This window comes from Nanorana parkeri, unplaced genomic scaffold, assembly GCF_000935625.1.
Source record: "Nanorana parkeri isolate BGI_ZX_2015 unplaced genomic scaffold, ASM93562v1 scaffold287, whole genome shotgun sequence".
NCBI lineage: Eukaryota > Metazoa > Chordata > Amphibia > Anura > Dicroglossidae > Nanorana > Nanorana parkeri.
The window spans coordinates 464,018-483,239 of NW_017306555.1; the positions used below are offsets into that span (position 1 = coordinate 464,018).

At 41.6% G+C, this 19,222-nt stretch overlaps 1 protein-coding gene across 6 annotated transcripts in view; it reads right to left on the minus strand.

The window, feature by feature from the left end:
- The window catches only part of SAMD11 (sterile alpha motif domain containing 11), a 162,812-nt gene that overhangs the window by 85,916 nt on the left and 57,674 nt on the right, over window positions 1-19,222 (minus strand). For all 6 annotated transcript variants that reach the window (XR_001941295.1, XM_018557513.1, XM_018557512.1 and 3 more), the window contains exon 4: window positions 348-398. Coding sequence is in view for 5 of the 6 variants with exons in the window: in XM_018557513.1 (XP_018413015.1) it covers window positions 348-398 (51 nt within the window). In the remaining variant the exon portion in view is untranslated. The remainder of the gene's footprint in view (window positions 1-347; window positions 399-19,222) is intronic.

A 19,222-nucleotide genomic window follows, 5' to 3' on the forward strand; every position in this document is an offset into this window, starting at 1 on the left:
ATGCTTTACCCAGATTTTCCCGCTCTCACTACTCAGGCATTTTGCTCTAATGTTCAGGACCACATCAGGCAAACTTCAGGATATTGACAGCGTCCCAGGTGAAAGAGATAAGAGCCTTCTAACACAAAGAGGCTTTTATTCCTGCTGTGTAACACACATATTTATGACATCATCCGGGGTGAGGTTAACAGGTCAACCAGTTCAATGTGGCATTAAAGAAGTCGGTGTTTTTTCCCAACAACATCATGGAAATGAATGACAGAGTGATGTTTGAGCACAAGGAATAGCAATGCTGACAAGATGTGAATGAGCTTATACAGACAGAAGAAAAAAAAAAAGCCTGATACCTGCAAGAGGTGTCTTGAAAGGAGATGTTTAAGTCCCAGTGCGCCCGTATCCTGTTGATAAATAAACAGAGCAATCAATTCACACAGCCCATAGCACATAACTCACCGAGACCAGAATAACACTGGCTGAGACAGCAAGCTTTATCAAAATCTGCCCCCACAGCTCTTTCCTAGACCCACAGAAGCCTTGTATACACAGGGCCAGAGATAGGTATATTCTCTCTCATCGCTGGTGCATTTTATATAAAACTTGCATACCTATTGCTGTTTTTCTTCAAACATGGGAACACATGAACAGAGAAGAACCAATGGATAATATGCACATCAGAATGCTAGCATCAGGCAGGCAGGTTTAAAATAGGAACATTCACATCTCAACATCTAAATTTGGGCAAAAGCAACCTTTTATTATATACACGATATGGCCAAATGTTTGTGGACACCTGACCAGAAACACCCACCTACAGTATATAGTCACAAGTATATGGACACACCTCCAAATTAATAAGGTCAGGTAATGTCAGTGATGGTTACTGTTAATGCTTCAACATACAAAGTTATTTTAGACAATTGTGCTCTTCCAACCTTGTGCCAACAGTCTGGGAAATTCCCTTTTCTCTTCCAGCACTACTGTGCTCCTGTGCACAACGCCGGATCCTTATAGAGATAGCTAGATAGAGAGGAATTTATCAAAATCTGGAGCAGTTGCCCAGGGTAACCAATCAGCTTCTATCTTCAGTTTGTTCAGTTAAGATTTGAAAATGAAAGAGAAAAGCTGATTGGTTGCCATGCACAGCTGCTCCAGGTTTTGTCTGCTCCAGTTTTGATAAATTCCCCTCCTAGTATTTCAGGATGCAATGTCTTTACATGGTTTGACAAATCTGGTGTGCAAGTACTTAGGTGTCCTGTACAGAGCCATGGCCTCATCTCTAATGAACACCTTTGGGATGAATTGATATGCCAATTGTCAGCCAGTTGTTCACTTCTAACATTAGTACCGGACCTCACAAATGCTCTTTGGACTGAATTGGAACAAATTCACACAGACACGCTCCAAATGCTCATGGAAAGCCATCCCAGAAGTGGAAGCGATTATAGCTGCTCAGGGGGTGGCTGGGAAAACAACTCCATATTAATGGAGGTATGCTGTGCGAAGGGGAACATACAACAAACCTACAAAGGGAGCTTCTCAAATTTAACTGCTAAGGTGGAAATACGCTTTGAGATTAGAGATTCGAACAGCACTGGTCAGCACTGGCAGTTTACTGAATGATCAACTTAGTACAGAAAAACCATACACACCAGACCTTCCCTATTAACAGCTGAAAGTCTAATGCCCCTCCCAAACTCATACATGCTCTAGGACCAATATGGGGCAGAAACTGGGTGATTTGGGGGTTCTAGAAGCTAACTAATGGTAACAAGTAGAGAGCAGACAATCTTCTTGCAAAGTTGCAAAGGTTCATTTGTTTACATTTTGTTACTTAACCTGCACATTTTCCAAAGGTTGGCAGAGGAAAAGGTCAAAGCAATACTTTTGGATTCTAAGATCACTCTGGTGGGGTTATATTGTAACACTTTTGTCACAGAATAATGCACACAAACTACAGTGTTTAGAATACAAATATATGGTTTAATAATTATGTTGTAAATGTATTATTATTACTTTATATGTCCCTACCGGTGGTGTTAAAGTGACTTTATTCTCTTCAGGTAAGAGCTATCTGTCTTGGTAATGCTCCAAGAAAGTGCCCAAGTGTCCGCAATACTACAAAGCAACATTAAAGGAACTTCAGCTCATTTCAATGCCCTCCTGGCTTTTGTATGAGTCTCTGCCTGGCTTACAGGCCTTTCTTTCTGGAACCAGCCAAGCATGACCAGCGCTGAAAAGAAAACTCCAGACCTCTGTGATACCTTAATGAGAAGCTGCCAGACAGTGAGCAGGGACAGGGAAGAGCGTGGGATTAAAGCAAAGGGTTTAAGGCACCAAAAATGGATTACAACTGAAAGGAAAAAAAAGCACAGAAGAATATTTTCAACATATAATCAGCTGCAAACACCCACAACCGCATACATATGTGCTCAAAAACAATTCCCAGTTTGAACATTCCAGATGCCTCTGGTCAAAAAATGGATGGATTTTTAAAGGACCAGTCCACTCATTTTATTTATTGGTAGGGTTTGACAGGCTATCATCCACTGGGTTCCTTTATCTCTTGGAGATGCCAACAGCTAGAGGTCCCTGCCATAACGTCTGTGAACTGTAGCTGCCCTTCTTGGAGATGTGGGTATAACTGCCCCCATTTTAAAGTTCCCACGCAAGTTGTTATTCTTTACAATAAAATAATAAATTTAAAATGCAACAAAAGGGGCATAGAAACTCTTGTGCAGATCTCACCACCAGAGAACCTGAGAGATACAAGAAACTGTAAGGGGACTGCATTCCCAAGTGTCTATCAAACAATGATATATGCATTTTGGAGGGGACTGATCTTCTTAACTGTAGTGCAAACAAAAACTTTTATTTTTTGCCTACTTTACTCTCATTTGGTAACCACTGTGACTAGGACAAGGAGCCAGGAGAACTTCCCAACTGGAACACATTATTCCAACTTATTCCAATTCTACCAATAAATAAATAAAAAGGTTCACTTGGACTTATGCCTTTTCCAGTACAGTTAACAGCTGGGCCTTTTTTATGCAGAAGACTTCCAGTATGCTTTTGGATAATGAGAAGAAAAAAAAACTAAAAACTGGAAGAGACGAACATATACAGTGTCTCTGATGGGAATGAATAGCAGGCCCCACAACTACAAGACAAGATTGCAAACTGATAAATGATTGTATTAGATGCTTTAACGTTGAACACATCCAGAATACGTAAGCACTGTCTAAGTTGTGCTCAGTAGTCAGTAAAGTATGAGTGCCCTCAGTTGCACTCACCATAGATACCAATCATTTATATGGGGGACAAAATGCAAAGCATGTGCAGAAACGAGCAAACTCAGATGGAGGCAGGTGGACCAATACAGCTTCATGAGCACTCTGGTTCTGCACTGCAATACCAGCAGATGTAGGGTTCTTTTTTATCATAACCTGAGATAGACAGGCAGTTAGAGATTAATGGTAATGTGGCTCCAGGTGGGTATACGGCATAATAAACCCCCGGGGGGAAAGATGAGGTTGATGCGATGAGAATAAAATTGCATTGCAGCAGGCTCCGTCAGTTCCCATCTATCAATTTCCTCACATTGGGAAGCAGCACGGAGCTGCGGGCCCACACGCTATATATAGAGATCTTCGCTGCTACATTTTGTACTTGTTCCATTTGTAGGCGAAAGGAAAGCGCTGCTTTTTTGTACAAAGCAAGGAAACTTGCTTAGCATTCTAATAGCAGATTTACTAATAACGCCATACACAACATTTCTCGACCATGGTAGGAAACCTGGGCACTGCAGCAAATGCCATGCAGATAGTGTGCCTACAAGGAAACAAACCTAAGATCGCAACAATGCAACCCAAAACTACCAGTAACTAAGCCCCTATGCTGTGCACATTCAATCTACACATAGTAATGCTCATCATAAAAGTGGTGATTTTAAAAGCTTTCCAGCCTTTGTTTAAAAAAAAAAAAAAAAAATGACAGTATGGAATGGATGGTCCTCATCAATCTGCCATCCACGGTTTTAAATGTTTCCTGGTTTTGTGTGTCCAAACGATTAGGTGGAAATCAATTGCAAATGCCTTTTGACTTGAAGTACAGTGGTTTCAATCAATTTTTCAATGCAATATAGAACGTCTGGTTGCTCAAAACTGGGAAATGATCGACACAGTGGCTGGCAGATTTCCATGAACCTTTTAATTTCCTTTGATTCAACTGAAAGCCGATGAACAGCTTCCAAAATTGCCAAATGTATGGCCAGCATTAGCATCCAATAACATCACTAAGTCACATTTTCAACACCTCAGTAATGTAGAAGATTTAAGTCTGATGACTCTCCTGCACATTTTAGGATTTACATAAACTATTTACACAGTTTTATGACTACCAAATAAACCTAGTGGTTAAATTACTAGTTAAAGAGGACATACAATATAGTCAAATGTTAGGCTAAGTGTATATTAACTGGGCAGCTGGGACAAATAAATACAGAGCAATAGAAGGGCTGCAAAGCTTAGCTATACTGAAGAGAAGGCTCTAGGCTCCCACAGCAGCCGCTACCTGATCACTGTCATGTTGGCATTTGGTCACGTGATTTCAGCAAAGAGCTTGGGAGATGATGATGATTGGCTGTCAACCCTCTAATTTCCACCTGCAAAGTATGTTGGGTCCAGAATTTGGTCATGTGACCATCTGTAGTAGAAGCACAGAGCAGCAAGCTAGGTAAGTATTTGAAATCTTCTATTACTTTGTTTTTCCCAGGTCTAAACTCCAACTTTATACATACACAAAGTAACCGTTTCATAGAGTGACTGGTAACTTAAGATCTATGCCCTGAGATATAGATGTGATGTGATGTGATATAGATTGCATTGTTGCTGACAGTAGTATGTCAATCACAATATCGTTTTGCATTATAATCTTAGGGTTAGACTTGGTTCACTTTAAGGGTTAAGTTTAGGGTGTACTGAAACATACCTATGGTAAAATAAGGACTGATAAACTAACAGTTATAACCGACAGTACAGTCCCCTTCCTTTACGGTGATAACCCCCTCCATCATCACCCCATATTCCCATCTCAAGTTCCCCCACACTTCATAGTGGAGAATGTGCACACTCTCCCTGCCCCAATCCCACAATGCCAACCTCAGGGCCTGAGCGACCTACTGCAGCTTGGGCAAGGCCAAGAATATTGGTTATATGGATTTAAATGGCTCAGCAATGTGTGTTCCCAAGGCTATAGATTGTCAACAAGACCACTATAACCAGACAGTTGCCCCAGATCACTACAGCAATACCTGGATGTAAAAGAGATGCATTAAGTATGTAGCTTCTAGACATGTGCAGTGCCAAAAAATTCGTTTAGTTTCGTTTCAAATTCAGATTTGTGTTATTTCGTTTTTCGGGATTCGGGTGTGAAAGTCAATTCGGAATTCGGACGAAATTCGGTAGCGGTAGTTCGTTCGAACGTTCGTTTCTTATTCGTTTCGTTCATTCGTTCGTTCGTTTGCAGCAAAGTGACATTTGAGGGGAAAAATGGTTTTCTTCCACGAACGAAACGAATACGAAACGAACTACCGCTACCGAATTTCAGAAACGGAAATTCGGATTCGTTTGCATTCATTATATCTGTAATTCGGATACATCCGAATGTCCGAATTTCCGAAAATTCGTCCGAATTTCGATTCGGAACGAAACGAATCGCACATGTCTAGTAGCTTTGGTCCTCAGTAGGCTTAGGCTTCAATGTTGACAGGAGTGTGCCTTCAAAGAAGACCTGGCAAAAGCAAGGTCTGTTTATCTTGAAGCCCTTACACCTTGAAGTTACCTTACACCCCAGCTTCGACTGCTTCCTTTAGGTACCAGTGACATTACTGGGTCTCAATGCGGCACCTGGGAATTTTGTGCGCCTGAAGCAGAGATGTAAGCTGAATATTTTTTTTACTTGTTTGTGCTGATTTTTTATTGCTTTCACTAAATGGTTTTACATCAGGGGAGAGGGTTGCAGGTCTGCTTTGATAACCAAACTATTTATTTTACCATTTTTTTTCCAATTTTACTTTGCTATTGCAAACAATTGATGTTGTTGAACAACTGACCAGCCGGCTCTGACAGACCTGACCATGATCCACACTTCCAGCAGCAAGCAAACAGTTAACGATGACACACCAGCTGCAATTAGAACTTTGTCCTGCTGGTATATATTCTTCATCTCCCACCTGTTTCCTCTGCAGGCAGACACAGGAGAGAATCTCTCTTCCTTCTTCTTTTCACTCAGGAAAGGTCCATTTATTCTCACTCGGCAGACTGTAACCATTTCCTGACCAGAAAAAAAAAGCCCGAGACCTAACAGAGCTTCCTGTGTGGTGGCAGCAGGCCAGCCGCTCAGCCTTTCTGCTCCAGGAAACTGGGCTGACTTTGGTCAACGTCACCAGAGCACATTATGAAACTGCTCCAGGGCCGACACCACCAAAGCCCTAACAGCAAAATACAGTAGACTCCTCAAAAGAAAAAAATTGGCACACAAATATTTTTGCCAAGAACTTCATTAATTGCTGATTATATTTAAATCACCAAAAAAAACAGCAAGCAGCAAAGGAGGGAACGCCCTCCCCCCCCCTCAAATTTTGTATTTCTGTACTTCTAATGTACTTCAGAAATACTAATATGAACACAGAAAATGGCTGTTTGTCCATCTTTTATAAATGTATAGTATACAAGCATGTCAGGTATGGCGTTTTTGTATAACGTACAGTCTCCTGCCACCAGCAAAGGCGGGAAAAGTGTGAGGCTGCATTTACGTCTTAGAGCCGGTGTTAGCCGCGATCGTGTTCAGAAGCACAGGCGGAATCGCGGCGACAAAACCGCACAATCTGCCTGGCGCAACTGGGGTGCCATTGGAAAATAATGGCACCCACAGCGTGATCGGTGCACATCTATACGACTCCTGACCGCGTGGCAATCCGCGCGGCAATCGTGCAATCGTGGGGTGTCGCATAGGTGTGCACCGGCCCTCAGTGGGTCCCCCAGTAATGCAGCCTGTAACCCCAGGGAAACACATTTAATATAGAACTGTCATGGACGTCAATCAGGCTCATTCAGACCTATGCACTGTAGTGTAACACATAACAGAAAAAGATTTGGTCTATTTTATCGCAGCATGAAGTAGATCAAGTAGATGGCCTTTAACTTTTTTGGTTTCAGACAAATAAATCCAAAATGCAGGTCAGCAAACACAGCAAAATGAACTCTACAGCGTTGAAACCATGTTCCTATGCAACAAAGCGCAAGCCACAACACGCAATAAAGCCACACAAAACTGCATGAGGCACAACATTTTAAACCAGCCTTGACTGGTAAAACATAATGGGGAGAAGTTATCAAAACTGGAGCAGACAAAATCTGGAGCAGCTGTGCATGGCAACCAATCAGCTTCTCTCTTTCATTTTCAAACCTTAATGGAACGAACTGAAGAGAGTTGGTGATTGGTTGCCGTGCAGAGCTGCTCCAGATTTTGTCAGCTCCCGTTTTGATAAATCCCCCCTATTTGTTCAACAGTTTTCCATTAATAATCTGCATATTGGACTGGGAACGATGGCCAATGCCATGGCTAAAGCTGACAATGCAGAAGAAAGGGGTTAAATGTCTGCTATTGTGCTTCTGTGGGGTGGTAAAGGAATTTGTGTCAGACTCTTGGTGTGTAATCACCTTTTCACCTCATCTGTACCTGGCATTCATGTTGTCCCGGGCTCCAGAATGTCAATAATGTAGACATTTAGTCATTTCTATTTTGGTGTGGTGACAGGCTTCCCTCCAGAATGGGGTCACGGAGTGCCCTGTGGGGGGTATGTCGTTTTCTATGAAACAAGCCAGCACGGTTCCAGGAAGAGTGCCGGATAAACTAGGAAGGATGACTTTGAAAAGAAAATAGATGCACAGCAGGACCTGCCCTAACAAATCAAGGACTGGGCTCCCCTCTTTTTTTTTTGCCAAGGCTGTTGAAGACTCTGTGATTTCAGTATACCGTATAAACAATTAAGGAATTCTATAGGAGCATTGTTACTAGTGTCCCCATACCATGTAGAACTGTCTATACCTTTAAAGAAGAACTCCGGGCAAATAAACCCCCCGCACTGTATGGGTTCTGTGCTCATTTTGTATAGGGGGTAAAATAACGCTGTTTTACTTACCTGAACCTGGCTCTGGCGGAGGTCAGTGCTCACCTCTTGCCTTCTCTGCTCCGGCTATGGAATGTCTCTCAGTGTCCTCATGTCTAATGCAAGTCAATGGACATGCAAAGGACGTGATGACAACAGTCATTAGACCACTAGCTACCTGGGGAAGAAGAGGTTGTGGGGACCAGTCTAGCAGCCCAGAGTAAGCAGGGATCAGGTAAGTACTCCACATCCTAGAGCAAAACCAGGGTAGCCCCACTGCAAGGGTAAATGTTTCATTTGCCCGGAGATCTTCTTTAAGATACCTATAATGTTCTATATTTATAACAAACACACACAACGACTTTTCTGGCCTAAGGCACTTGCAGTCCAATCATTTGCATTGGTTTTCTCTAAGTGGAACCCAGCCCCAAACACACACTAAAATACCTAGGGGTTATATGTATATGGAGTTTATGTATATAAAGTGTGCTAACAAGTACAATACTTGTTGCCTAAAGCAATCGCCTTCTAGCTGCATCTATGATGTGAAATGGACCAACAATTCCGACTGGTGGCTATGGGCAACAAGGCATTTTCCGGAATAACACTTTTCCGCACACACAGTATAGCATACCAAGGGGGCCCATGTCTGCAAAGTGAACCAATACGTTTCTTGTTGCCAATAGCACTCAAAGCAGTAATCTCCACAAAAAAACTTTCGTAAGTCATAATGTTTAAAAATGAAACAGATTCTGAGTTCAACAAGAAAGAACAAATGTTCATGCTGGTAGACTTTTCATACTTATCCAGACCCAAAAACAAAAAAGTAATAGATTGTATCCTGCAAGTCCTTAGAAGGACTGGCTTCATTAGTTTTCTTTATCAGAGTTTTATCTTCACCTGACCTGGTGATCCTGCACATAAAGCACTTCCTTTACCTGCGCGTCTACACTTATTTCTCCATTGTACCTATGGAGGGAGCCATTGTGTGAGATCCACAGACTGGATCTCAAACACAATAGAAGAAAAGTCACCGGCACTCAGTCGGTCACGATGGAAACATAATTTTGTTTATAGTAAATATGTCACATAGGTCAAAATGCCAACGTTTTGCGGCCATGCAGAGTCCCTTCCTCAAAGGCGACGCAGTGACACCCTGCGCAGCCCCAAACCGTTGGCATCGATGTGACAAACAATATTATGTTTGCATCTTGTACAATTAAGTGCTGGTGACTTATCTTCTATTATCCTGAGATATAACACAGTGGCATCCATTGTTGTCATTACTAGCACTACCCCCCTTACTTTGATCACTGCATTATATGGTGTGCAGCTGGTATCTACATTATTTCATGGATCTCAAATATGTCTGCCTTTGATGGGATTAGTAGTTTACACTAATTAATATAATAATTGGGTTCTTTTAGCTTTCAGGAAGTGACAAAGGATCTGGATTTCTGGCAAGGTCAACCGGTATTTTACACACTTGCTGAAAACGTTCTCAGCCTCAAAAATAAAAATGAATGCAAACAACACATCTAAGGACTGGTAAGATGCACTATAAATATAAACATTTTTTGGGAAGAAACAAACACTTGATTCTCGATCCTCTACATTTCAGTTACTTGCAGCTGTATTGTCTTGGCTATGTTATCAGGGGAATTTTCTAGCCCTGGGTCAGACCATCTATAAACAAATGGTGGATAAAACCTACGTTCAGCCTCCTTATGAGCCTCTCCAGAGTACAGCACCATACGCATTGCTTGCTGACAGATGAAGAAATGACAGCCCGGAAAATGGCAGAGTAAATCCCTTCATTATCAGCTGCCACGAAGTCATTTATCAACATTATCCCTCACACTTCCTCAACAGCCCAGAAAAATGAAGGTTCTCCATGGTTCCTAGTCTTCTATTTCCTGATAATGCCTCAATTCCCCGTGGATGAACAGCTTGGCAGCATAATCCATATGTCCCAAGAGGCAGGTGATCAGCCAATAAGAAGTGAGATGTCATCAGGCCACTAGACAGCAAAAATGAGACTGTGTCTGGGTATCCGTCCAAGGTAGCAAATGGTAAAACATGTCTTTTATTATAAAGAAATGTCAGTAAATGCAAACAAATAAAAGATATGCCAAATTAAAGAAAGGTGTTCTCTTTAATTTGGGTGAACTCTAAGCTGTATCAACAAGACAATAAATATTTCATTCTATAGTCAGCTCGGTGAAATAGTCATTCTGATTGGATGCTAAGGTCTCAGCATTATTTTACTGAGCCTTGAGTATACAAATAATACATAAAGTCCAGGAAAAATGTTATGCCGTTAAAAAGACCATTGTGCAGACAGTAACAATGTATTAAAGACTAAATGCACCTTTCTGACCATGTTTCATTTTACACCCATATTTAGGGTATGACATGAAACATGGTCAGGTCACAGAGCCATTGACACTTCCTTCAGTCTATGCCACTGAATGTCCATACAATAGACGGGAGGAACAGTCTGCAGGAGCCAGACTATTGCACAGGCGATCTACTGATCGCATTTGCAAAGCTTTACTGGCTCCTATGCATCAAATTAAAGTGCACTTTTTATTATTTTATAAAAAAGTGAGCATCCTTTATATCTCTGAAATACAGCTACCTAACCCCAGCTAAAGTGGCAAATGTGTGTTGGTCTGTTAGAAGAAGGAAACTGCCCAAAGTAGAACGTATGATGTCCATATTTAATCATATACAGAACATAAAAAAAAAAATGTAAACATAAAAAGCCAACACGTTTCGGGGGTTTAAAAGGTCCCTCTTCATCGGGGCTTAATATTGTTGAATAAAGCGTGTACAATTGGAGGGATCCTGAGGGGTAATTAGCTGAGTCAGTTAAGCAATTGACAGGGAAAGAACACTAACGCAATACACTGCCCTCTCTTTTTTTTTTCTGGCCAACTTTAAGACCTTTTAAAAGAGATTTCTGGAGCCCAACTACCTAGAGAAAGTTTAAAGCTCGAGAAAGTTTAAAGCTACATACAGACATAAGACGCTGGTCAACGTGGAAGTACAATCCAACAGCCATTTTTTAAAATATACATCTATGGTAAAAGAAAGGAAAGTTTTTTTTCTATACACCTTCCTCCTGGTGCCGAATCATCTCAGGGGAGAAAGTAGTGATCAGGCGAGAAAATCTAACCTGGCCAATCAATTCTTTTCCTCAGCAGGCTTTGCCAGGGGGTGTCTGGCAAGGTCTGGAGCACTAACAGGCATACAATCCCTGCATGATCCAATTGGATCTGATGAAGTTAATCTTATGTCCGTAGGCAGCTTGAATGGCTGAAAGGCAAAACTTTTGATCAGCCGCTGGTTCATACAAGAAATGCAAGGGATAAAATAGTGTCTGGATTGCAGACATTTCTTCCATACATGAGGTGCGTAGCTAAGATGTCAACCCCTAGCTTCTCTAATTGGCTTAGCTATTCCTCGGTTCCCTTTATGTTTCAAGAGGCAGCAAAGTGGCAGCTCAGACACTTAAGGCTTTAGCTCGGGCGGATCGTATTAATGCAGGGTGGGCCTAAAGAGAGGAACAGCAAAAGGTTAAAGAGAAGGGGGCAGATGTGGCTGTAGCTCTAGTAAAGGCCATCTGTTCTGTCTGGCATTGAAGACGGGGATCGGATGACACGCTGGCAGTGGCCCAGACCAAAAAGCTAGCCAGTGTCCGTGTTACTGCGATACCCAGTGTCAGTCGTTAGCAGACACATTCAGACTATAGCATACCAATCCTAGAATGTCTATGGCTTCCAAAGAGCTGCTGGTGTATCTTGTGTGGCACTAGCATCACAGGACATTAGGCTGTATAAAATCCATTTTGTCCGTTAGCATGCAAATGCAGACTAATATGTTAACCGGTCTGCAAAATTCACATTCCAAATAAGTATGTGGTATTTACTCAGTAAGGTGCCATTTTGTTCCCTGAACCAGGACCCATCCAATGAACTCACTAGAAACTAGTGGTATTAATAAGGTATTAGGGCACAAGGTGCCATATACCTCAATAAAGTCCTTAGTGCTAGGAAAGACTGGATATTTCAATAAAATGGTTGCTTGCATTGAGTGCGTGTTCTTACCAACTTGGTAAGCTAACCAATGGTTCAGGCCACAAAATTATTAGGCATATCACTGATCAATAATGCCACAAAAGGCTGTTCATGTAGTAGGATGATGCAAACGAATTGTGCACAAAATGTAAAGAACTCCAGGGATTAACAAAGTTAACCCTTGCAGTAAGGCTACACCCACAGTGCAAGGGTTAACCGCTTGTTATCCTCCAGGGGCTGGAATACAGAAAAAATGCTCACCTGATCTTCAGTCCTGCAGCGGTCAGCACTCACATCTATTCCCCTCCACTCCAGCTGCGGTATGTCACTTGGTGTTCTCCCATCGAATGCAAGTAAATGGGCCTGCATTAGACGTGATGACATCAGTGGGGCTTATACCTCCGAAGCCTGGGGGGCTCAGGTGCGATCAAGCATCAGGTGAGTATATCTTTTTTAATTCAGCCCCTGGACCAAAATGAGCAGTTAACCCTTGCCTCTTGCATGCAGGGTTCATTTTGTTAATTCCTAGAGTTCTTCTTTAAAGCGTATCTAAACCCAAGAACAAAAATGTATTATACTGCAGCTTCCAAGTCCTTAGATGTGGTGGCTGCATTAGTTTTCTTATTTCCCACTTGTTTCCGAAATGTTTACCTAGTGATCCTGTCAGTAAGAGAATTCCTGAGCTACGGTGACAGCGTTCACTCACCAGACTATATCTATGGAGCAGCAGCTTTGTCACCCTAGCATGGGAAGTGTTTTACGTCTACAGAACAACTCCTCCTGTATAAAAAGGGGTAGGTGTTCTATAAAGCTAATAGATGTGATCCAGCCAAGGCAGGGGACACAGGAAGTTATCAGCTCACACAATTTCTGTCAGGATCAACAGGTTTTGCTTTGTTTTTTTTGCACTTATTAAATAAATATAACAAACACTTATATTACCCACTTTCATAACACTTTCTTATATTTAATACACCAAAATAGAGTTACTAAGAACAAATATTTTTTAGGGTTTACATACACTTTAAGTTACCCTGACCTGACCTAAAAAGTTTATAAGACAGCACAAGTGCTCATGCTCAGGAAGGTTGTGTGGTCCCCAAGTACTTTGCTAGTCTTTATATGAACCTCTATGGGTCAGGGTGCACATGGGGTCTTGACTCCTGAATAGGCCAAGATTAAGCTTCTACCATTTCCTAGAGCTAAGCCCTGCCACCAATCATTCAGCTATCACAGACCAGAGCCTCTACTGCTCCCTTAACTTCTGGCAATTGACAGTTGAATTATCACGTTGACCGGGGCATAATCTTACCTAGGATTCAAGAGTCACTAAAGGGACACAGGGATAGATTCAAAACCTAACACAAGTACCTGCAGACACCACAAGCATCTGTATCTCTTGGTCTACCAAATTGTTGGATGTTATCACAGACCACTGATAAAGTGCTTATAATTTGACAAGAAGTGAGAGGAAGTCTCTATAAGGGTACTTTAATAAAAACCTGGCTGATGTTCTAATCCATGCACCACCCTATCCAAAATTAAAAATAATGAGTCAAAGGGCAGGAATAAACTTGATAATAAAATGATTGTAGTCTTAGAAACAAAGAATGTCACTTGAGCTAGCACATCGCTGTTGCTTAGTATAAACTAACATAACTAATGCCTGGCTGACCAGAGAACAAAAAAGATTTTAAAGGCAGGCCGTGATCATTATAACCTCCTGGGGGAAAAAAAAGTTTTTATTTTTGACGAGTGTTTCCCATTAAGAGCAATAAACCTTACAATTTATTTTATTGTGTTTATCTGTCCATGTGGTCCAATTCCTAGCGGCCTACAGTACAAGTCTGATAATGACAGAAGCGTCTGCGGAGCCTGTAACACTGCTGGAGACATCCGTCATGTGTCAAGCTGTGTCCCACGTTACGCGTTATGCACTAGGTGCTATCTGCTTTCCAGCGACCTCATTACTCTTACGGCTATGACATCAGAACTTTCTCCAAGGAGCTCTGTATAGTTGTCATGGAGACACAGGATGCAAGCTGCCCAACGGTGCTGCAAACATACAGCGCAATGTAGCCTAAATTTAATACACAAAGAAAAATAGGTTTTCCATTGCCGGACCACGAGAAAATAATCTTTACTTATTTAGGCACCTCAAAATTCCTGTTATTCAGGTATCAAAACTCAGCATAGGGTGACTTAATTCCACAAGCATGGGCTAATATACTTGGCCAAATTATAACAGTTAACTGATCCAATGCATGGAAAAGTTGCAACAAATCTAATGTACCTTTTTAATGATGCAAACACTGCAGTCAAATAATATTGCATGAGAAGCAGCAAGAGAGAATGAAGATACCTGGACTTTGTGACAGCACCATTAAAAGCAGTCTTGTTAGTGGATTCTGAATCACTGCATCCACCCAACAAGAACAATTTACTCGATAACTATCACAATGTGTGGTCTTGCATCGTGTGCTGCTGACTGCCAAGCTTCAACCCCAGAGGCTGTTACTACATTGCTTCACAAGTAGCTGAAACGTGGGCTGAGCAACTTTAATCCACCGATAGGCAGTCTTTGAAGTCTGAGATGAAAACACCGCCCTTAAAGTGCTCCCGTCACCTAGAACGAGTTGAACCAACATTTCAAAGAACATTGGCAGATGTCTTCAGGATGTCACTCATTCCTAGTAGATTGACATTCTAGTGATCTCGCAGGTTTGTCGTCAATAGACAATGATCGTGATATCACTAAAACCTTTGACTTAAAAGGCTGTGTTAACGTTCTTGCTAAAATGGCCTACTAAAGAGTAATAGAAGAGCTAAAAAAAAACTTTGATGGAGAAAAGCTGCTTCAGACTGCAGTCAGTGCTATCACATGTCTGATGGGCTAGCTTCTTGGTCACATGATCTCAGCTTAAAGGGAGGAAATATGATCTTCTTTGACTTCATGACAATATGTCTAGGCTTTCGCACCTGTAACAAGTACACAAGGGAACCATCCCTGCAAGACGGTTTTAAGTTGACCTTTGAGAATAGGTCCATTTTACGTAAGTGTTAGTCAGATCACTGGACCCTTTGGATTCACTCTCTGAATTTCCAGTGAGGTCACCAGTTCCTAGTTAGCTGCAAGGCCCAATTAAGGGGCTGTGTAAATAGGCCTTGCTCGCATTACAACTGTTTCTCTACCTATAAAGCTTGAAGCAGGATGATCCAGCTTAATACAAGGTCAAATGCAGGTCAGAAGGTGACAAATGCAGGTCAGAAGCATATGTCATTATTAAATTAACAAAAAACAAATGCATATCGGACAAATAGGACAGCTCTCTGATAGTTACTGGATATCTTTCAAAGAACCTATGTGGCCTAGAGGGGGATTCTTGGCACCTGTAATCTCCACTGCATTTGCCTGCCTAGGGTCAACACAGGATGAACGTCTCTCCTCTCCGAAATATAAAACAACACTCACAGTGATAGTGGGCTCCCAGTATCCATTGCGGGGAAATCACAGGACACAGCCAAAGAGATACCTTGCTGGGACAAGTAGCCAACTACAAATTTCTAGCCAGACAAAACTGCAACTCATTTTGGGGAGGGGTGAGGGGGGCAGGGCATTTAGAGATAACCGGTGACTACACTAATGGCAAGATTTAATAAAAGGAGATTTGGCTGAGATGCAATTAAATTACAGTCGAGTCTCACGAGGTGAAATCTCATGCAAATTTGAAATCATAACACTGAACTCAATTAATTTTTTTTTTCTATTTAGTTTCAAGTGACTTTGATGTGATTTAATTACTGGCTTTTCACAACTCGGCCAATTCGCCATTTAACAAATCTAACTGGAGAGATAGCGCGGGGCGGAAGCGGCTTTCAGCAAAAGGGTTAATATCACTTGATAACATTTTTTAAAAGGGTGAATTATCATAAGCTGCTTGATGCATGGTGAGAATATAAATCTTTACTGCAGAGACCATAATATTGATCTGCAAAAACTACAAATTTCTTTTGGCTGATGAACTCATGACCTCGAAGTAAAAAAGTTGAACTTTACTCAACACACTTTTTTTTACAGTTTTGGTGACACATGACAGAGATCAATACCCTGCCATTTATGGCTGCCCAAGGGGTTTCCCCCACCTTTGGTCCTGTTGTGCAAATGAAGGCCCTGCATTCTCTATATATTCCTAAGAGGAATCCACAAGAGAGCTGGTAATACCAAATTCCTGGTGTCACCAGCCCCCTAGTGGACATTCTATAGGAATATATGGATGGAGAAGTACCCAGATAGGCACCAAGAAGTTCACAGACCAGAAGGGCCCTGGCTGGTGTTGCGGAATCGGAGGTTGCTGGATAACTCTCCACAGTTCATCCTTTTGAAAAAAATAATAAAAAAATCTATCAGTAGTTTCCTTCCAAGGATTGTTGTTACAGATAAGCTAAAGGAGTTGTGCCTATTAAAAATTGATTTGCTCATACAAAGGATGTATATTGATTCAATGCAAACTGAGTTTTTGACTTGTGTATGGCAACCTTAAAGTGATATTAAAGTCTCCTCTTTTTTCAGCTTTATTTAATTGAGTCTTATCAGACATACTTGTTGTGCCTCCTCTCTGTGTGCAGCCTTTTTTTTTTTTTCTTAAAAAAAAAAAAATTGCACAACGAAGGCTGTGTTTCAGCAAACAGCCACTTGGCAACTGGTGCAGACTAAACCTTTTTTCTTTATGTTCCTGCATCGATGGTGATGACGTGATGACGTCAGTCCTTTCTCTCATTGTGTCCTAAGAATCCACCCTGTACTGCGCGCTCCCAGTCATGGACTACATCCCGGCGTTATGACGCTGCCGACGCCCCCATGCACAGACAGCTCGATATGTAATAATTGCACTCCCCATTGAGCAGTGAGGTACTGAAATGCATGATGGGACATGTAGTCCAGATCACTATGGACAGAAGCGTGCTCCCCTGTTGGAAGTTCTTCTAAGTAGCAAGAAGGAGAGACAAAGAAGCGGCTGTAAAGAGGTAATTATCCCTGCATTTATACAATTACAGGAGAAGAATGTTTAATGGATTGGGGCTACATTTGTGACCAGCAACTAGATGTGAAAAATAGCGAGCCCTTAGTACAATTTTGTCAACTTCAGCCATTTTTTTTTTAGTTGTGATTTATTTAGTTGTGATTTAAATGGGAAAACAATAAATCCTCTTTCAGGTTTACTACTGTGGTTATATTCATTGGGGAGATTTTTGCTTATTCCCTGTCCTGCTGACCAGTGTCGCAGAGGCATGCATGAGGGGAAATCTCCCAGAGACACAGACAACAAAAACCTAATATGCCAACACTTTCCCACTCATTAAAAGAGAATTATAGGGAGAGTGAAATGCACTTGTCCCTATAGCTACAGCCGACATGTAACACTGCAGCTATCACACGCCGGCTCTATACATCGAGAACTGAGCGATCACAAAGCGCTGATTGCTCAGTTCATGATTTTCTCCCTGCACTGTTAGTCACCGCTTCCCGCAGGGATTCCTCCCTCCCCTCTCTGTTCCTCCAGCGCTGACTGGAGGAACGGACGGGGTGTGGGCGGGCACAGCTCTGGCTCTAGAGAGGCAGAGCCAGCTTTAAATAAGGTAGCAGGATGGATCCCGCCAATATTGCCGCATTGCTCTGCACTGTCAGCATATAGCAGGTAATATCCCACTATATGCTAAGTTTTGGGTCACAGGGGGACATTAGTAAATGTCCTCCTGTGACTAAGAAAAGAACTAACATCAAAAAAGGTTTAGCCATATTTCTCTTTAAAAAAATACAAATGTCTTCATCGGTATTGTAAGGTTCTTAATAGCAGTACTACCCTTTCAGCATCGGTGGCTTCTTTGAAAATATTTTTCCTATTGTATTTATACTTATATACTTGCATACATACCTGACAAATATCCAGGAGCAAAACAACCTGACCTTTAATACACCCAAATCGTGTGGCTTAAGCACCACTTTTCGGTTAAATGCAGAATCTTCAACCACTAGCCAGCAGAATTGTAACGTATATGATTTATAAAACTGGAGCAAAAATGTCACTATTGCACACAACAGCTAAAAATATTTCATTATTTAAGTGAGACCTGGTCGACTAGTTGAGATAGGCAACATTTAGGTTTTTCTCCAGCTTCCAGGAATCAGTCCCTGTGTTGAAGATAACATTTGCACAAAATAATGGTAACAATTTATCCAATCATAGTTGTGGTGTCTTGCATCTGTACTGTGCATGTTTTTAAAACCTCACATATCTATGAGTGTGCAGATCCTGGTTTGAACATCTAGTATATCGGAAAAAGATTGTATTCACTGCTTGCTTTTTTTTATATATTAAAATGTTCCTTTTACACAATTGTGTAAATATCCTAACCCTTGCAGTCATGCGTCCTTTGCTTCTCAGGTGTATGTCAAAGAGTCCGGCAGCCTTGCCGTCATAACCCTGTGTGAAGTGTGAATCATCCGGCTGGCGCCAGGGAGAATTGTGCCACTATCATTGTTCAATAAATCTCCAGGGTCATCACTGTTACGCGGAAGACAACCAGGCTGTATCCAGAATGAAAAAACACGAGACAGAGGAGGCGAACAAGACTAGGCCTGGGATGCATGGTAATAACAATAAATTCACAGGTAATTAGGAAACAGACTGGATGAAAGTGCCATTATTTTTCTCATACTCGTAATGTATGCAGACAGGGCTTCGCTATTACTCTAGGCATCGCATAAACATTAAAGTGAACCTTTTACCCATTTTAGCCTTTTTAAAGGTCCTATTTAACAGCAAACTAGACAGGATTCTTATGTTACCATTATCTGGCTCCTCCGTGTGTCTTACCTGACTCTGGGATTAAAGTGTATTTCCACTTTTTATATCTGTCACATGTTCCTATTCACAAAGTAATATTTAAAACAACATTCTATCTACCTAGCCCC